Source organism: Alexandromys fortis, unplaced genomic scaffold, assembly GCF_014885135.2.
Source record: "Alexandromys fortis isolate MF-2015 unplaced genomic scaffold, M_Fortis_MF-2015_v1.1 scaffold_182, whole genome shotgun sequence".
NCBI lineage: Eukaryota > Metazoa > Chordata > Mammalia > Rodentia > Cricetidae > Alexandromys > Alexandromys fortis.
Genome location: NW_026068068.1, coordinates 2130053 through 2149012, shown reverse-complemented (window position 1 = coordinate 2149012; position 18960 = coordinate 2130053). Strand labels below are relative to the sequence as shown.

Sequence of the window (18960 nt, the reverse complement as noted above, 5' to 3'; positions counted from 1 at the left end):
ACCCGGCTATATATGACATTGGGATCAGAATGCCTCTCTCCCTCTGCCAGCTTCATCTCAGGTACTGGTATCTTAATAATGACCTTGATTTTGAGATCATCCTGGAAATTTATGAAGAAAAGTTAGTAACTTAATATGCCTTTGTTTCTGAATTACCAGGGTACATGTACAGTAAGAAACATTAAGCTTCTCTCATGTTCTGGTCTTAGGTAACACGCCACCTTGTCAAACTCTTTGACAGCCTCTCAGATCTGCAATTCGAAGATAATCCAGAAGTTCTCACACACAAAGCAATCGGGATGTTCAGCAAAGAAAAGGAGTATGTCCTGTTCCGGGACGGGTGTGAATGCATAGGCCATGTAAGATTCGATTTTAAGGTTTTCTATGCAAAAAAAAAAAAAGGTAATATTCAGGCAATCCTAAAGGTTGAATTGAACCAACAAGACAATTTACGTCCTGTTAAAAATTAAGCTCTCATTGATTGCGTGCTGGGACATCGCTGTTCATTGTCTCCAGTGTGCCAGGGAGCTCCTCTTCCTGCTCAGGTCGGCCCAGAGGCTGTGGGAAGGGAAGAGGCATTGTGGGCATTCTGATGTGAATCTGTGATTGGCTGCTTGAGCTAGTGAGTAAGGTTGACAGAGTCTCCCAGCATGATGCTATTCACCCAGCTACGGAGCAGTTAGCTAAGTGTAGTCCCCACTCTCCTGGACAAATACCTGAGAACACTCTTATGGCTAGCAACAAGGAAGAGCCATTTTGCTAGATGACAGCTCTAAATACAGTCTGATAGCTTAGCTGTCTTAGCTATTGCTGTGCTAATGACCATGGTCAGCAACAGCTTGGGGAGGAAAGTGTTACCGCATCTCACAACTCTCTGGTCACACTCCATCACTGAAGGAAGACAGGGGAGGAGGCTGGAGGCTGGAACTGAGGCAGAAGCCATAGAGGATCGCTGCCTACTGACTTGCTACCCATAGCTTGCTCAGAATACTTCCTTACATAACTCAGGACCACTGCCAAGGGTTGGTAAGAACCATAGTGAACTGGGCCCTCCCGCATCAATAATTAATCAAGAAAATGCTGTGGCAGGCTTACCTACAGGCCATCTGATGAGAGAATTTTCTCAGTTGAGGTTCCCTTTTCTCGACTGTCTCTAGCTTGAGTCAAGTTGGTCAAAGCTAACCAGGGCAGGACTTGCACTCTTTCTGATGAGGCTTGAATAGCTTCAGTTTTTATCAGTGACCCTCTTAGGCCTGGGCGACAGCTTTCTTGAAGTATTCTTTACAAAAGCACCATTGCAAACTTATTTTACTAGGGTTCTCTTTACTCCTCACTGCTAACTTTTTAATATTGTACCAGAAATCTCTGCCAAATGAAGGGGAAGCAGATGGTAGGATACTCTGATTAAAACATATTTTTGATCTCTTGGGCTTTTTAGGATATTATTATAGTGATTAGAAAAAGTCACCATAAACTATCTTGACAAAAGTACACGGCTGTCTGCTGCCTCCCCGGCAGACTGTTCATCAGCTGGCATGGTGCCCAGAGGAAGATCGTCCAACTGATGGATGTGGTTGTCACTAGCAGGAACCCTGAATACTGGAAGATTTCATAGAGCTCTAATTTATTCTATAGAAGTAGCTTGTGCTAGAAACTTCTGAGCCTATATGGAATTCATTTTCTAATTACCTTTGTTTTATATATTTTAAAAAGATGCTTTTTGTTTTGTCTTTTTATGCTTTCCCACACTTTTATGATTGGTTCTTCCCAATTTAGTCTGTTAAATTTATTTATTGAAAGCCTATTATGCATCAGATTGGGATTTTAGTGATCAGAGATGAAGCCACGGCCCTTGTCTCGTTGAGGAAATGAGGGTATATATGATTAGTAAGAACCAGTTGTGGTCATTTTCATCTTAGGCTGGACAGAATGTCAAGAGGTTTCAAGAGGGTAGGATCCTGCAAACAGAAGTCTGTCAGTTCATGAAATCCTACACTTGAGTTGCTGTTGTTGGCATAGTCATCTGAAAACAGACTGCTGTGACAGGTCGCCCATAGTCTTCCCTAGTGGGACTCCTGAGGACAGGCAGGTCTGCTGAGGACAAAAGAGATGCTCTAACAATTACTGTCTCCTGAGGATGCTATTGTCTGATGGGTGCTGTGCTTCATGGTGAAGGCAGAAATACAGGACGGACCAGCTAGATTAGGGACCGTAACTTGTAAGTGTTACTAAAGCCTGGCTCTGAAGCCAGGAAAGTCACTCATTGCAGATGGCAGACCATGGCTAGTGTTCCCTTTGCCCCTCCAGAAGAAGGTCTCAGCTCATTCGTGCGTCATTCCAGTTCCCAGGAGGTCAAACGCTGTTGCCATCCTCAGGGAGCCGGGGAAGGAGATGAGCTAACCATCTTCCTCATCTCCTGAGGCCCTGGGAATGTTCTCATTACAGCCATTTTACTGTTAGGTTCTACTATGTGCAGTCTGTATAGCCTCGTAGTTATATGTCCAACTACAAACAGATGCATGGATCAATATAGCACAGCAATTTGAACAGCATGGGAAATTGGCCAGAATGTGTCTATGGGAGGGACGTGAACTGGAAGTGAAGTTTTTGGAAAGATTAATTTTCACAAATCAGCAGTTGTCTCCTACGCCGCCGTGCTGTCTAATTCCTGACGAGTGTGAGGACTGGAGCCAGGAGGGGTATAATAAGATATTTACTGAAAACACTGCGGCTGAAGACTAAGCACTGGGAAGCTTTTTAGAGGAGAGCTTCCAGGAGAATAAAACATAACGAGAAATACAATTCCTAAAATCATGATTCCCAAGGCTCCAGGCTCCAGCTCATGCCTTCACAGGGGGTCATGGTGTTTCCTGATGTTTGACTTCTCAGACAGTCAGGAGAGGAGTTCTCGTGTAGAACCCCTTTATCAGCAAAGTTAAAGAATGAAAGACAACATCCTCTGTTTAGAGAAGCTGTTTACCACTGAGAGGTTGTGGAGTTAGCTCTAATTTGAGGGGTAGAAAGGCTTGCACAGGGAGAGCCTTGGTCCGTTAGTGGTTGAGTTCCCCTCTGTTGTCGCTGTGTGTCTCGCAGAGGAGTGGCAGGAAGCCCAGCTGCAGAGCTGTTGCTTGAAGCCTGTGCATTCACCTTTCCATTCTCTTCCAAGGTGGAGAGCTGGCTTCTGCGGCTGGAACAGACCATGAAGGAAACAGTGCGCCAGGTGATTGCGGAAGCCCTCGGAGCCTATGAGGAGAAACCTAGAGAGCTATGGATCTTGGACTTCCCAGCTCAGGTGGCTCTAACTGGCTCACAAATATGGTGGACCACAGACGTAGGAATTGCCTTCAGTCGGCTGGAGGAAGGCTATGAAACAGCCCTAAAGGATTTCCATAAGAAACAGGTACTTTTCGAGGTTTGACAGTTAAAAGAGACTGAACAATAAACTTTGTTCACTTACTGCAATGGGTCTCAACCTTCATAAAACTGCAACCTTTTAACACAGTTCCTCATGTTGTAGTGACCCCAAACATAACATTATTGTCATTGCTATTATTTAACTGTAATTTTGCTACTATTATGAATCATAATGTAAATATCAGATATGCACAATATCTGGAATGAGACTTCTGTGCAGGGGTTGTTCCACCCTCCGAAAGGTCTCAACCCACAGGTTAAAAACTGATGACTTATCATTTTCTGTTAACTTTTGGTGGAAAATGGATTCTTGATTTTCTAATCTGAGGGAACTGGGGTGTTGTTTTCAATTTAATAGATTTAAAGTTGAGAGATGCAGGTTAAAGAAGTGGCCAGTTTCTTCCAGGGCTGGTTGATTTATTGACATCTATGCTTTGATTATAACTATAAAGTGAGGACATTAAAAAAACATTAATATTGTTTCAGTGTGGAACTACCATCTTTCTGTGTGTCTCTGTTTAGTTTCCCCAAGATTCTGCACTTGATTCTCTCGCCTTCCAACTTGCCATTTCTTAAAATAGAAAATGACATTCTGTGGGTAGTGTTTATATCCGTTTTATTATCTTTAACCTGATGGCTTCTTTATTATTTGTTTGTTGTTGAAGATAAAGAAGAAAGCCCAGGAGGGGAAATAAAGCAAGCACAAAAGGTCTACTTTCTCAAGAACAGGACTGGCAGCATCTGGCATGTGACCATCTTGAGGGCTTCCTTCTGTCTGCTAGCTGTTTGTCTTTCTATGAATGTACATGTATGTGCAAATGTGTAGCTGTTCACCCAGAAGAAGCATACTTATGTTGGTAGCTCCACATAGAAGAATATCACTGTCCACGTATTGTATATGTAGCTTTGTCAAAACTTATCTCCTCCTGTACCTCCTTTGAGTTTATTGTGGTTGTCTCACTTTGGCCCCAAATACTTCAAATTTTAAAATATTTGCCTCTTTTAAATGACAGGAATTTATATACTTATGTTTGAGAATTTGTTTGATATGTGTGTGCAGTGGTGGAATGGCCAAATCAAGTCATCTGGCATGGGTATTGACTTGCTGTCTGTGGATGAACATTTAGAATCCGTCTTAGCAGTGTTTGAATACACAGTTTTTGTTAGCTGTTGTTGCTGTGATGTCACTATGAGTCTCTTAAATGTATTCCTTTTCTCCAACTGGAAGTTGGGGATCCTTTGGCTAGCATCTCCCTGATTCTTCTTGCCTCTCATAGCTGCTATTTTACACACTTTGGTTCTATCTTTTATCTTTCCTATGTACGTAAGCTGAAAAGATATTCGTCTGTGTGTGCTAGCTTATTTCAGTTAACAAAGCGTATTTGTCATTGCTGTTTCAGGTGACAGATTTACTTCAGAACTCCACTATGCATACTTACCATAATTCCTTTATTCGCTGATGGACATGTAAATTGAGAGCATATCTTAGTTGTCATGCTAACACTTCAATGAACATGGAGTGTGGATATTTCTTTCAGCCCACAGACTTCATTCTCGTGTTCACATAGGCAGTAGTGGACTTGCTGGGTCATATAGTAGCTCCATCTCTGGCTTTCTGGGGAACTGCTAAGTCAGTTTTTATAACGTCTGGACTAACAAGTTACCACCAAAAATGTACAAGGATTCCCTTTAAACCCTCACTCTTCTTTCTTTAGTAGCTTTTTATCAGTGTTTTTATCTCAGTTTTCCAAAACTTCTCTCATGTGTATATGTGTTTGTACTTGTATGTTCAGGTACATAGGTATGTGTGTGCACATATGCTCAGAGGCCAGAGATTAAGCCAGGTGTCATCTCTCAGGCACGATCCACCTTGCTTTTGTTGTCATCTGTTGTGTCTCTGAGACAGTGTCTTTTACTGCTCTGTAGCCCATGGGTGAGGCTACACTGGCTGACAGAGCTATCAGCTCCCAAACAGCCTTACACTGTCCAGCCTTCTGATTCCCAGTCTTTTCTGCCATGTCTTATTTCAGAGATAGTAGATTTCCTTAGATCATTGGGCACAGACGCTGTGGAGGCCCAGCTCACTGTGGTTGTTTGTAAGGCTTGTTTCCTCAAGGTCTGGGCTTGTTTCGTCTGCAGGATCTCTCTACCTGGAGCTGGGCAAATTGTGTGTGTGCGTGTTCCTAGAGTTGTGGATTCTGGACTGGTTCTGGGCTTAATTACAGGATAGGTTTCCTGGTTACACTAGCAGACATAATTTGAGACTTTGATTTGTTTTATAGGATGTTTTTCCTCCCTAAAGCCCCAGGTGCCTCGGGCTTTCATGCAGTTCTTCAGAGCTAGTATACGGAGGTTTTCTAGAGCTGTCTTCAGAGCTAGTATACGGAGGTTTTCTAGAGCTGTCTATTGGACTATGAAACACCGAAGATCCTGGCTACTCAATTCCCTCTCCTGGCCTTGCATAGACAGTGTGCAATTCATAATCTAAACGTGATATTTCTGTTCCCGTGTGGAGACTGAACCCCAGCCTGGAAATGTTGAGTCTCTACTAGACCCTACTTGGGGCTGCCATGGTTGTCAGCTATTAAAACACAGCCTTCTGCTTTGAGACATGGCTTAGTGTCATTAGGGTAGTGTTCTCTTTCCCTCCTTTCCTTTCCCTTCCCCTTCTCTCCCTTCCCCTTCTCTCCCTTCCCCTCACCTTCCTTTCCCTCTCCTCCCCTTACCTCCCCTCCCTTCTCCTCTCCTCTCCTCTCCCCCTTCCTTTCCCTCTCTTCTCCTCTCCTCTGCTCTCCTCTCCTCCCCTCCCTCCCTTCCCTTCCCTTCCCTTCTCTTCTCCTCTCCTCTCCACTCCTCCCCTCCCTTCCCTTCCTTTCCCTTCCCTTCCCTTCTCTTCTCCTCTCCTCTCCTCTCCTCCCCCTCCCTTTCTTTCTTTCTCCTTTCCTCCCCTTCCTTCCCCTCTCTTCTCCTCTCCTCTCCCTCGCTCTCTCTCCCCTCTTCTCTCCTCTCCTCCCCTCCCTATCCCTCCTCTCTCCTCTTCTCTCTTCTCATCTTCTCTCCTCCCCTCTCCTCTCTTTCCCGCCCCTCTCCCCTCCCCTCCCCTTCCTTCTCCTCTCTTTTCTTCTCCTCTCCTCTCCCCTCCCCTCCCCTCCCCTCCCCTCCGCTCCCCTCTCCTCTCCTCTCCTCTCATTATTAATAAGGCAATAGCTGACACTGTATGCTCATGCAGCACGTGTTCTTGTTTCTCCAGGATAGATCACCAGAAGTAAACATTCTGGTCAAACCCCTTGGATGATGGTACAAATTTGCCCCCCAGTATTGATGCCAAGAAGTGTCTTCTTCCTCCCTCAGTAGCACAGGGTTGACTGTTTCAACAGATTATAACTAGAGCTGCATTCCTGTAGTGTTCACTTAGCCAACTAATGAGTTTAATTTTTTCTCTCTCAATGTTTTTATAAGGTTTTCCATTTTTTCAAGACTTGTTGCATATACAGATACATACATCTAAATGAAGTATATATGAGAAAAACAGAGAGGTAGAGTATGAAGGTTAGAATGATTGGTGTGTGCGTGCATGTGTGTGTGTGTGAGATGGGGGGCATTGAACATAAGTGCATGAGTGAGCATGTGTGACGCACAGAGAGCAGGTTGGGGAGTTGGTGGTTGGGATAGGATTTCTCTTGTTTCTCCTGCACTTCATATTACAGACTGGCTGGTCTGCACACTTAGGGGAAAGTCTCATGTCTCCACTTCCCATCGCACCATAGAAATGGTGGATACAGATGCAAATCTCTACACCTGGATTTTTTATATATGAGTTCCACGGGTTGTCAGGCTTGTGCTGCATTCATGTTCACCCCAGAAGCCACTTCTCCAGCTCGGGCCAAAGCTTTAGTGAAGCACCCACTGGAGTGTGTGACAGACCAGTCGTATGCATGCCTTGAATAGCATTCAGTTCTGCAGCTGGTACTGACATGGGAATTGGAGAAGCTACTGCTTGCACGCTGCTAATGCTATGCTTAGGATCATGAGAAGTGTGCGCATCTCTGCTGAAACCCATCTGGTGATCTTCCTTTAAAAGTAAGTGTAGCCAAGACTGCAGAAATGGCTCACTCAGTAAGAAAGAGTGCCGCTGCCTGAGCAGGAGCGCCTGAGTTCAGTACTCTTTGCCACAGAGTTCTGGGGGCAGAGACAGGAGGATCACTGGGGCTTGCTGATTGCCAGCCTAGCTCTTAATACTGTGAGAGACCCTGTCTCAGGAGAATAAGGTGGAGAATATAGAGCTGGGTGTTTTATGTCTTCCTCTAGTGTCTATACGTGTGAACTTAGCATACACAATCACACATGCACATCACACACATGTACACGCATATATATATATGCACATCTGTGTGTGTGCATGCATACTGGAGTTTATTTTAATTAAAATTACTCTTGTAACAATGAGAGAAACTTTTGAAATGAACTTCAGAGCTTGAAAAGAGCTTAGTTTTAAAACTGGAAGTCAGAGTTGGTGTTAACAGACATCTGCATACAGATTTGGTTTTCCTTCTTTTTGAAAATCCGTGAGATTAGTGAACTCAGATAATTGTTTCAAGTTCTGTTTCTTTCCTATCATTATTGCATGTACTATGGCGTTAGATTAAGAACACTCATACACACAAGACATACACACACAGAGACACACATGCACACAAAAAGACAGACAGACAGACAGACATATACACATGAATACACATACACACACTGAGACAGACACACACACAGAGAGACAACACACACACACACACACACACACACACAGTCCTCTGGCTATGTATCCCTGCCTTTCTTTATCAGAATTTTTGAAATGAGATAAATCAAATAGATTTGATTCTTTAGATTTGAAGGTTCCTTGGCAAAGACGTTGTTTTTTGTTTCTGCCTTCTCGAGGATTGAGAATGGTGAGAAAGCTTCCCCTGCTCTTATTACCGAACTGTGTGGAGAAGCATCAAAAAGGAACAGAAGATTTTACACATGCAAAACTTAACTGTGGTGTGCTTAGAATTGGAGACCTGTGGATAAACCATGATAAAAACAACAGAAGAAGAGTGCCCTCATTGCCATCCTTTACAGCACAGACGCAGAGGACTGGACAAAGAAGAAAAAGATTTTCATTTTCCTGCTTGCCCTCCCTTTCAGTCGCTGACTGAGAAATTGTTTAGAAACAGGTATTCAAAGTTGATAGCTGCATTACTTGGTTTTTTGTTTCTGTGAAGGGCCACTTGGCCCCAGTTCTTCTAGTTACACAGGCAGAGGGTATATGATGAGTTATCTGCTCACATCCATAGTTGCCAGGAAACAGACAAAATAGATGCTAGGAGGAGCTACAACCCTCAAAGACAATTCCCCGGGTTGGGGGGGGGGTTGTACAGCCTTTAAAGACAGTGCCCATGGAGGAACCTCAGCCTTCAAAAACAGTGCCCATGGAGGAAGTACAGCCTTCAAAGACAGTGCCCAGGGAGAAAATACAGCCTTCAAAGACAGTGCCCATGGGGAAGCTACAGCCTTCAAAGACAGTGCCCAGGGAGAAAATACAGCCTTCAAAGACAGTGCCCATGGGGAAGTTACAGCCTTCAAAGACAGTGCCCATGGAGGAACCTCAGCCTTCAAAGACAGTGCCCATGGGGAAGCTACAACCTTCAAAGACAGTGCCCATGGGGAGGCTACAGCCTTCAAAGGCAGTGTCCCCAGTGACTACTTCTGTCCAACAAGCTCCACCATGGGAAAACTCATTTAGGCATCAATTCATCTGTGAATTTATCCATGACTGAGCTTTGAGCCTGACCCAGTAGCTAAGACACTGTTTTGTTTCTTTGTTCTTTGGGACAGGGTCTTACTACGTAACCCAGGCAGTTGGCTGACCTGGTACTCACTACGTAGACCATGCTGGCTTTGAACTCAGAGATCCAGAGTGCTCAGAGGATGCGCCTCTCCATGGAGCAATCCTAAACAGTAGGCCAGCCAAGGAACAGTCTTCTACACCCCAGTCATCTTTGATCACAGCCTAAAGCAGTGTCCTTGTTTTGTCCCATACCTTATTATTGTCTGTTATTGGCTGCATAGGGAGCCCATTGGTCCTGAAGCCTACTTAGATATATTGAGACATGTCTTTTTTCTCGATTGTATGTGTGATCTGTTACTATGACTTGTGGCCTGCAAACACCGATAAATGAGACCACAAGAGACATATGCTTTTGACTTCTCTCACCCAGAGCTGTGGTTGCTTCTTCCTCTCTGCACTCAGTCAACTGCATGCAAAACGGCTGCACTGAGCATGCATAGAGCTGTTGCTTCTCATCACAATGGTCTCACAATGGTGAGCTGTAACAGCCACTGGCATAGCATTTGCGTTGAATTAAGCTTCATAAGTGATGTACAGGTGACTTGAAGGAATGATGAAGATACACATAGAATGTATGCAGAACCAATTCCATTTATTTAAGAGGTGTGAACATGGGTGGAGCTTGATACTAACCAAGAGGAAGCGGGTCCTGGAACCAGCTGCCTGTGGCTACCAGAAGGCTGTCTGTTGGACGACAAGCCTTGTGGGATTAATTTCTCAGATACTCTGAGAAATGCCTGGAAGTTAGCCACAGATGACTCTGAAATGATTCATAGCTGGCATCAGAGAGCCATTTCATACATGCAAGCAAGAGGAAACTGTCATCAGACAGACAGTAGTGTACCTGTTTTAACCCAGAGAGACTTCAAAATCAGATTTCACAAGCATAAAAATCGCAGGAGTTCTGTGAATTTATGAAGATCCTTAGAAGAGCTGTAACCCCTGCCCATATCCTGTATGTTCCAGAAGATTGCCATTGTGTGTTGTTTTTGTTGTTGTGTGGTGTGTATGTGTGTGTGTGTATGTGTGGTGGGGGAGTGTCCTTAGACAAACCCTGAGAAATACCTATAAACCAGTGAGCCATGATATGAAGAAATTTTTCCATGGCTCTGTCTTAACAGCAGGAACCCAAGAACTTTTACTGAAGTGGAAGAACAAATTATGAATATTTTACTTACATAGCTGCAAGGCTCTAATGTGTATCTTATTCCCATCTCTGAGGAAAGAGCCCACTTACAGCTCTATAAATGAGTGAACATGGCAAGCCAGTTATAAGAATGGATAACAGGCAGTATCTGGCTCATGGCCTGTAGCTGCCATGGGGCCCTACATCCCATAGTCATTGAAGATCCCACAGTGACAGGTGAGTAGAAAAAGGAACTTATTTATATGTAACTTGCTTCTTCTATTTCACTCATTAACACCATAGCTGGCTTTGCAGACAGACCAACACATGAAATTCTGAGTTCAGAGGAAAAGGAAAAACCATTACAACACATGGATAAGGAAGGTAATGGCCCCATGAGTTCATCCCAAAGATCACACAATTACTACATCATGTAATGTTAGGAGATTAGCCATAAAGATGCAGAATTTTCTACACCTTTTGTGACATTCAAAAGAACTTGATACAAAAACCATACAATAAGGGAATATGCAGTGTACAATAGAGAACTAATCCTGTGGGTAAATGACATAAAGTAGCATGAGTTCTTTGTCGGGGTCTCCCCCTAATGCGGCTGGACCACACTGACACACCTCACATTTCCACAGGTCTCATGAGTACAACTGGCTGGCTTTCCTTCTAAGTGTGTTTACATAGTGAACAGACATGAAGATAGACTTGACTCTACAGCAAAGGGAAATTTGACTTATTTTCTGCTATTATACCAAAACTCTTCCTGGGGCAAATGTCAGTCAAGTTTATTGTGTTTTAGGAATGATCATGGACCCTCCTAAGTCAGAGATGTTCTCTCATAGCCTGGCACTTTTTTGTGCTGTGTGAGCAGCCCTATCCTGACTACAGTACAGGAGCCCTAGGATGACCTGTGCTGTGTGATCCAGCCCTATCATGACTCTACAGTACAGGAGCCCTAGGACAGCTTGTGCTATTGTTTTGAGGAATGAGTGGTCTTTCTCCAACCCAGCAGTCTGTCCTCTGCTGGTGCTGAACAGTGACAGGCTAACAAGTCAGCTTGTAAGTAGGGTAAATCTTAGGCCATTCATGTTTCTTAATGTTTTCAGATCCATCCATTTTGTTGTTTATATTTGCTGAGCCTTTGTTCTGAGTCCTTAGTAGTATCCCATCACATCAATATACTGTAAATTCTTTATCCATTCTATTGACTGGAACTTGTTTTTCTACTGTGAAAACTTATACTGCTTTTATATTCTTGGGGAAAAAAAAAGATTTTTCTTAGAAATATAGTGTAACAGGAAGAGTGGACTGCTTGTCGTCCAGGCCGCCAAGCTAGCTTACACCCACAATAACCACACAGAAATTATATTAATTAAATCAATGCCTGGTCCATTATCTCTAGCCTCTCATTGCTAACTCTTACATATTAGTTTAACCCATCTCCATTAATCTGTGCATCGCCATGTGACTGTGGCACACTGGCAGGATTCTAACCAGTGTCCGTCTCAGGCAGGAGATCCATGGAGTCTCTCCCTCTGCTTTTTTTTTCCCAGCATCCAGTTCTGTCTCCTCTGCCTACCTAAGTTCTGTTCTATCAACTAGGCCAAGGCAGTTTCTTTATTCATTATCCAATGAAAGCAACACACAAACAGAGGGAACTCCTACACCAATATATTTTATTTCTTCTGGAGAAATCCATGAGAGCAAGATTGTGTGGTGATAAAGGTGCATATTTACACATCAAAGACACCGAGAAGGTTCTCCATGCCATGCCACCACCAAAGATTCACAAGGATTCTAGATGCTTCCACTACTTGACCTATCTTCACGCTGTCAATTGTCTGTAATTATAGCCATTCCACGAGCCATCAATCAATATCTCAGCATATATCCAACCTGACTTTCCCTAATATCTGAAGACACTGAATAATGCTTTTATATTAACTAGTAGTCTGTCTTATATTGTGGTGTCTCTCAATTTTTTAAACATTTAAGTGACTTTCCTTTTTTCTGTTAATTCCAAGAGTTCTTATTTATTCAGGATATAAATCCTGTGTCAGAAAAATGAATAGATTGAACAGTTTCTTCTGCTACCCAAATAAGTTACTAGTTCCATAATTTGCATATTTTAATGGGAGTTGTTATCCATAGAAATTTGAATTTTTTGATGTAATAAACATTTTCCTCTCATGGCTAATACCTTTTGTGTCAAAGATAAATTCTCATCCACCTAAAAGTCATCAATGTATCTACTTCTCCCAAGATGTGAGATGGTTCTTGGCGTCTCTGTTAGGACAATGACCCACTCTTCTTTCTTTGTTTCTACTGAATTGGCTTCCCACCTTGATCCAAAGAAAGTCAGTTTCTCTCTCTCTCTCTCTCTCTCTCTCTCTCTCTCTCTCTCTATCTCTATCTCTATCTATCTCTCTCTTGTGTGTGTACATATGTGTGAGTTCCACACTTTTTTCTTCATCTATTTTCTTTCCTATGACAAATCCACGGTCTTAATTACTGTAATATTATAGTAAATCTTGAAGTCAAATTTCTCAGATCTCTTATTTTTCCTCTTACAACTATTTAGACTATTCTGGAACTTTTAAATATAAATTATTATTAACATGGTGCTTACTTTTAGAAGAATATTTTAGCCTAATTATATTCTCATTAGACTGACCATAATTGTAAATATAAAGTTTAGGAGAATAGTTCTAATTAACCTACGGTCATGGTACCTCCTGAAGAGAGATCATTTTGAATTCCTCTCTGGTGCCTTTTGTAGCTTTTCATATAGGAGTCTTATACATTTCCCACTAGATTTATTTGTGATAAATAAATTTATGATATTTTGATCCTAGTACATTTTTAAACTTTAACTTCCAGCATTTATGAAAAATCATGAAAACATATTGAATGAAAATGTGTTTACCTTGCACATGAAGAGTTTGTATCTTGCTTTCTTTATTTAGCACTGTGGGTTTTTTGAAATATAGATTTTGCAGGGTTTGCTGTGTATATGAAAATGTCAACTGTAAACAATGACAGTTTTACTTCTGTTCGTTTATTTGTTCGTGAGCTACTGCATTGGCTAGGATCACTAGAACAGGACTAAAGTCATGAGACTCCCTTGACTTATGAACAATTCAGGGAAAAACAATTTAGTGTCACCATTAAGTGTGAACTAATTTTTTTTAAAGATGTCCGTTGTTGTATGGATTTTCCTAGGGAGATGTAAACGCATGCTTATTCACCTCAAGTAGGACATTGGTGAAAGATGAGAGAAACAAATCCAGTCAGGTCGACCTTTGTGAACACATGTTTATTGGAATTACCAGGTCTATGGAAGGATTATTTTTTCCCAATAATTTTTTATTACTTTATAAATAATATCATTCAAAATTTCCACTTCCTCCCCTCCTCCCACTTTCCTCCTGCTCTCGCACTTACCCTCTCCTAAGAGAGGGCAGGGTACCCTACCCTGTGTGAAGTCCAAGGCTTAGGAAGGTATGCATCCAAATAGAATAGGATCCCAAAAAGCCAGTACATGCAATAGAGACAAATCCCAGTGCCATTATCATTGGCTTCTCAGTCTGCTCCAACTGTCAGCCATATTCAGAGAGTCTGGTTTGATCCCATGCTTATTCATTCCCAGTCCAGCTGGAGTTGGTGAGCTCCTATTAGCTCAGGCACACTGTCTCAGTGGGTAGACCAACCCACTCATGGTCCTGACTTCCTTGCTCATATTCTCCCTCCTGCTCTTCAACTGGACCTTGGGAGCCCAGTCCGGTGCTCTTATGTGGGTCTCTGTCTCTGTCTCCATCTGTCACTGGATGAAGGTTCTGTGGTGATATTCAAGATAGTTATCAGTCTGACAACGGAACAAGGCAGGTTCAGGCACTCTCTCCTCCACTGCCCAGGGAACATCTTAGTGGGTACCTGGGAACCCCTCTAGAGTAAAGCCTCTTGCCAACCCCAAAATGGCTCCCTCAATTAAAATATCTTCTTCCCTGCCCCCTATCCGTCCTTCCTCCATCTCAACCATTCCACTACCCCAAGCTCTCCCCAACCCCCCTTTTCCCTTATCTCTCTCCCTCTCCCCTTCCCCCCCATCCCCATCCCCATGTTCCCAACTTTTGCCTGGTGATCTCGTCTGCTTCCCATTTCCAGGAGGATCTATATATGTTTTTCCTTGGGTTGACCTTATTACTTAGCTTCTCTAGGATCTTGAACCATAGGCTCAATGTCCTTTGTTTATGGCTAGAATCCACTGATGAGTGAGTGCATACCATATTCATATTTTTGGATCTGGGTTATCTCACTCAGAACAGTGTTTTCTATTTCCATCCATGTGCGTGTAAAATTCAAGATGTCATTGTTTTTTTTTCTTTTGCTGAGTAGTACTCTAATGTGTAGATGTGCCACACTTTTCTTCTATTGAGGGGCATCTAGGTTATTTCCAGATTCTGGCTATTACAAATAATGATGCTATGAACATAGCTGAACAAATACTGTTTTAGTATGATTAGGCATTTCTTGGGTATATTCCCAAGAGTGGTATTCCTGGAACCTGAGGTAGGTTGACTCCCAATTTTCTGAGAAACCTCCACATTGATTTCCAAAGTGGTTGTACAAGTTTGCATTGCCACCAGCAATGGATGAGTGTTCCCCTTCACATCCTCGCCAGCATAAGCTATCATTGGTCTTTTTGACTTTAGTCATTCTGACTGGTGTAATATGGTATCTCAAGGTTGTTTTGATTTGCATTTCCCTGATAGCTAAGGAAGTTGAACAGGTCCTTAAGCATCTTTTGGCCATTTGAAATTCTTCTGTTGAAAATTCTCTGTTCAGTTCAGTACCCCATTTTTTAATTGAGATATTTAGAATTTTAATGTCTGGTTTCTTGAGTTCTTTATATATTTTGGAGATCAGACCTCTGTCTGATGTGGGGTTGGTGAAGATCTTCTCCTATTCACTAGGTTGCCTTTTTGTTTTAATGACAGTGTCCTTTGCTTTACAGAAGCTTCTTAGTCTCAGGAGGTCCCATTTATTCATTGATGCTCTTATTGTCTGTGCTGCAGTGGTTATACGTAGGAAGTAGTCTCCTGTGCCCATGTATTGCAGGCTACTTCCCACTTTCTCTCCTATCAGGTTTAGTGTGATCAGATTTATATTGAGGTCTTTAATCCATTTGGACTTGAATTTTTTGCATGGTGATAGATAAGGATCTATTTTCATTCTTTTACAGGTTGACATCTAGTTATGCCTGCTCCATTTGTTAAAGATGCTTTCTTTCTTCCATTGTATAATTTTAGCTTCTTTGTCAAAAATCAGGTGTTCATAGGTTTATGGATTAATATCCAGGTCTTTGATTCAATTCCATTGCTCAACATCTCTGTTTTTATGCCAATGCCAAGCTGTTTTCATTACTGTGGCTTTGTAATAGAGTTTGATGTCAGAAATGTTAATGCCTCTGGAAGTTCCTTTATTGTATAGGATTGTTTTGGCTATCCTGGGATTTTGTTTTTCCATATAAAGTTGATTATTGTTCTCACAAGGTCTGTGAAGAATTTTGTTGGGATTTTGATGGGGATTGCATTGAATCTATAGATTACCTTTGGTAGAATTGCCATTTTTACTATGTTGACCCTACCAATCCAAGAGCATGGGAGATCCTTCCATTTTCTGGTATCCTCTTCAATTTCTTTCTTCAATGCCTTAAAGTTCTAGTCAAATAGATCTTTCACTTCCTTGGTTAGAGTTACTCCAAGATATTTTATGCTGTTTGTGGCTATCGTGAAAGGTGATGTTTCTCTGATTTCCTGCGCTGCTTCTTTATCCTTTGTGTATAGGAGGGTTACTGATTTTTTTTTTTTGAGTTGCTCTTGTATCCTGCCACATCACTGAAGGTATTTATCAGCTGTAAGGAGTTCTCTGGAAGAGTTTTTGGGGTCATTTATGTACACTATCATATCATCTGCAAATAACAAAAGTTTGACTTCTTCCTTTCCAATTTGAATCCCCTTGATCTCTTTATGTTTTCTTATTGCTATAGCTAGAACTTCAAGCACTATATTGAAGAGATATGGAGAGAGTGGACAGCTTTGTCTTGTTCCTGATTTTAGTGGAATGGCTTTGAGTTTCTCTCCATTTAATTTGATGTTAGCTGTCGGCTTGCTGTATATTGCTTTTATTAGATTTAGATATGATCCTTGTATCCCTAATCTCTCCAAGACCTTTATCATAAAGGGGTGTTGAATTTTGTAAAATGCTTTTCCAGCACTAATGAAATGATCATATAGTTTTTTTTCCTTTCAGTTTATTTATATGATGGATTACACTGATAGATTTTTGTATGTTGAACCAGCCCTGAATCTCTGGGATGAAGCCTACTTGATCCTAATGGATGATTTTTTTTGATGTGTTCTTGGATTCAGTTTGCCAGTATTTTATTGAGAATTTTTGCATCGATGTTCATGAGTGAAAATGGTCTGAAATTGTCTTTCTTGGTTGAGTCTTTGTGTGGTTTTAGTATCAGGGTAACTGTAGCTTCATAAAAAAGAGTTTGGCAATGACTCTTCTGTTTCTATTATGTGGAACACATTAAGGAGTATAGGTATTAGTTCTTCTTGGAAGTTCTGGTAGAATTCTGTACTAAAACCATCTGGACCTGGGATTTTTTTTTTGGTTGGGAGGATTTTGATAACAGCTTCTAGTTCCTTGCAACTTATAGGTCTATCTAAATTGTTCACCTGATCTTGATTTAATTTTGGTATAATATGGTATTTATCTAAAAAAATATCCATTTCTTTTACATTTTCCAATTTTGTGGCATACAGGCTTTTGTAGTAAGACCTAATGACTCTCTGAATTTCCTCAGTGTCTGTTGTTATGTTACCCTTTTCATTTCTGAGCTTGTTAATTTGAATGTTCTCTCTCTCTGCCTTTTGATTAGTTTGTATACGGGTTTGTCAATCTTGTTGATTTTTTTCAAATAACCAGCTCTTTGTTTAATTGATTCTTTGGATTGCTTTCTGTGTTTCTATTTTGTTGATTTTAGCCCTCAGTTTGATTATTTCCAGTTTTCTACTCCTCCTGGGTGAGTCTGCTTCTTTTTTTTTTTTTTTTTAGAGCTTTCAGGCGTTCTGTTAAGTCACTAATGTGAGATTTCTACATTTTCTTTCTGTGGGCACTTAGAGCTATGAACTTTCCTCTTAGCACTGCTTTCATAGTGTTCCATAGGTTTGGGGTATGTTGTGTTTTCATTTTCGTTGTATTCAAGGGAGACTTTAATTTCTTTCTTATTTCTTCATTGACTCAGGGGTGGTTCAGTAGTTGACTGTTCAGTTGCCATGAGTTTGTAGGCTTTCTGGGGGTAGAATTTTTGTTGAATTCTAACTTTATTCCATGGTTACCCAATAGTACACAAGTGGTAACTACAATTTCTTTATATCTGTGTAAGTTTGCTTTGTTACCAAGTATGTGATCAATTTTCGAGAAGCTTCCATGAGATGCTGAGAAGAAGGTATATTCTTTCCTGTTTGGGTGGAGTGTTCTATAGATGTCTGTTAAGTCTATTTGGTTCATTACATGTGTTAGTTCTCTTATTTCTCTGTTAAGTTTCTGTCTGGTTGACCTGTCTATTGGTGAGAGAGAAGTGTTGAAATCTCCTACTATTAGTGTGTTGGGTTTGATGTGTGATTTGAGTTCTAATAATGTTTCTTTTACATATATGGGTGTTTTTACATTAGGGCATAGATATTCAAGATTGAGACTTCCTCTTAATGAATTGTTTCTGTTATGAGTATAAAGTTTCCTTCTCCATCTCTTCTGATTGATTTAAGTTTGAAGGCAAGTTTGTTAGAAATTAGTATGGCCACACCTGCTTGTTTCTTAGGTCCATTTGCTTGATAAGCCTTTTCCCAGCCCTTTACTCTGAGTAGGTGCCTGTCTTTGTGTTTGAGGTGTGTTTCTTGTAAACAGCAGAATGTTGGATCCTGCTTTCGTATCCATTCTCTTAGCCTGTGCCTTTTTATAGGTGAGTTGAGCCCATTGACATTAAGTGATATTAATGACCAGGGGATGTTAACTCCGGTCACTTCTTTAGTAGTAGAGTTCGTGTGCGTCCCTTCTTTGAGTTGCGCTGGTGACGGGTCTCTAGATGTCTGAGTTATTGTGGTCATTGTTGGACTCCTTGGTTAGAGATTTTCCTTCTATTACTTTCTGTAAGGCTGGGTTTGTGGCTACGTATTGTTTAAATTTGTTTTTATCCTGGAAAATTTTGTTTTCTCCATTTATGGTGAATGAAAGCTTGGCTGGGTATAGTAGTCTGGGCTTGCATCCATGGTCTCTTAGTTTTTGCAGTACATCTATCCAGGACCTTCTGGCTTTCATGGTTTCCATAGAGAAGTCAGGTGTAAGTCTGATAGGTTTACCTTTGTAAGTAACTTGGCCTTTTTCCTTTGCGGCTCTTAATATTCTTTCTTTATTCTGTATGTTTTGTGTTTTGATTATTATATGGCGAGGGGAT

At 41.4% G+C, this 18960-nt stretch overlaps 1 protein-coding gene across 4 annotated transcripts in view; it reads left to right on the top strand.

The window, feature by feature from the left end:
* Dnah11 (dynein axonemal heavy chain 11) overlaps positions 1-18960 on the top strand; it is a 324204-nt gene that overhangs the window by 80661 nt on the left and 224583 nt on the right. For all 4 annotated transcript variants that reach the window (XM_050120839.1, XM_050120837.1, XM_050120838.1 and 1 more), the window contains exons 29-30: positions 210-359; positions 3167-3400. In XM_050120839.1, the coding sequence (XP_049976796.1) occupies positions 210-359; positions 3167-3400 (384 nt within the window). The remainder of the gene's footprint in view (positions 1-209; positions 360-3166; positions 3401-18960) is intronic.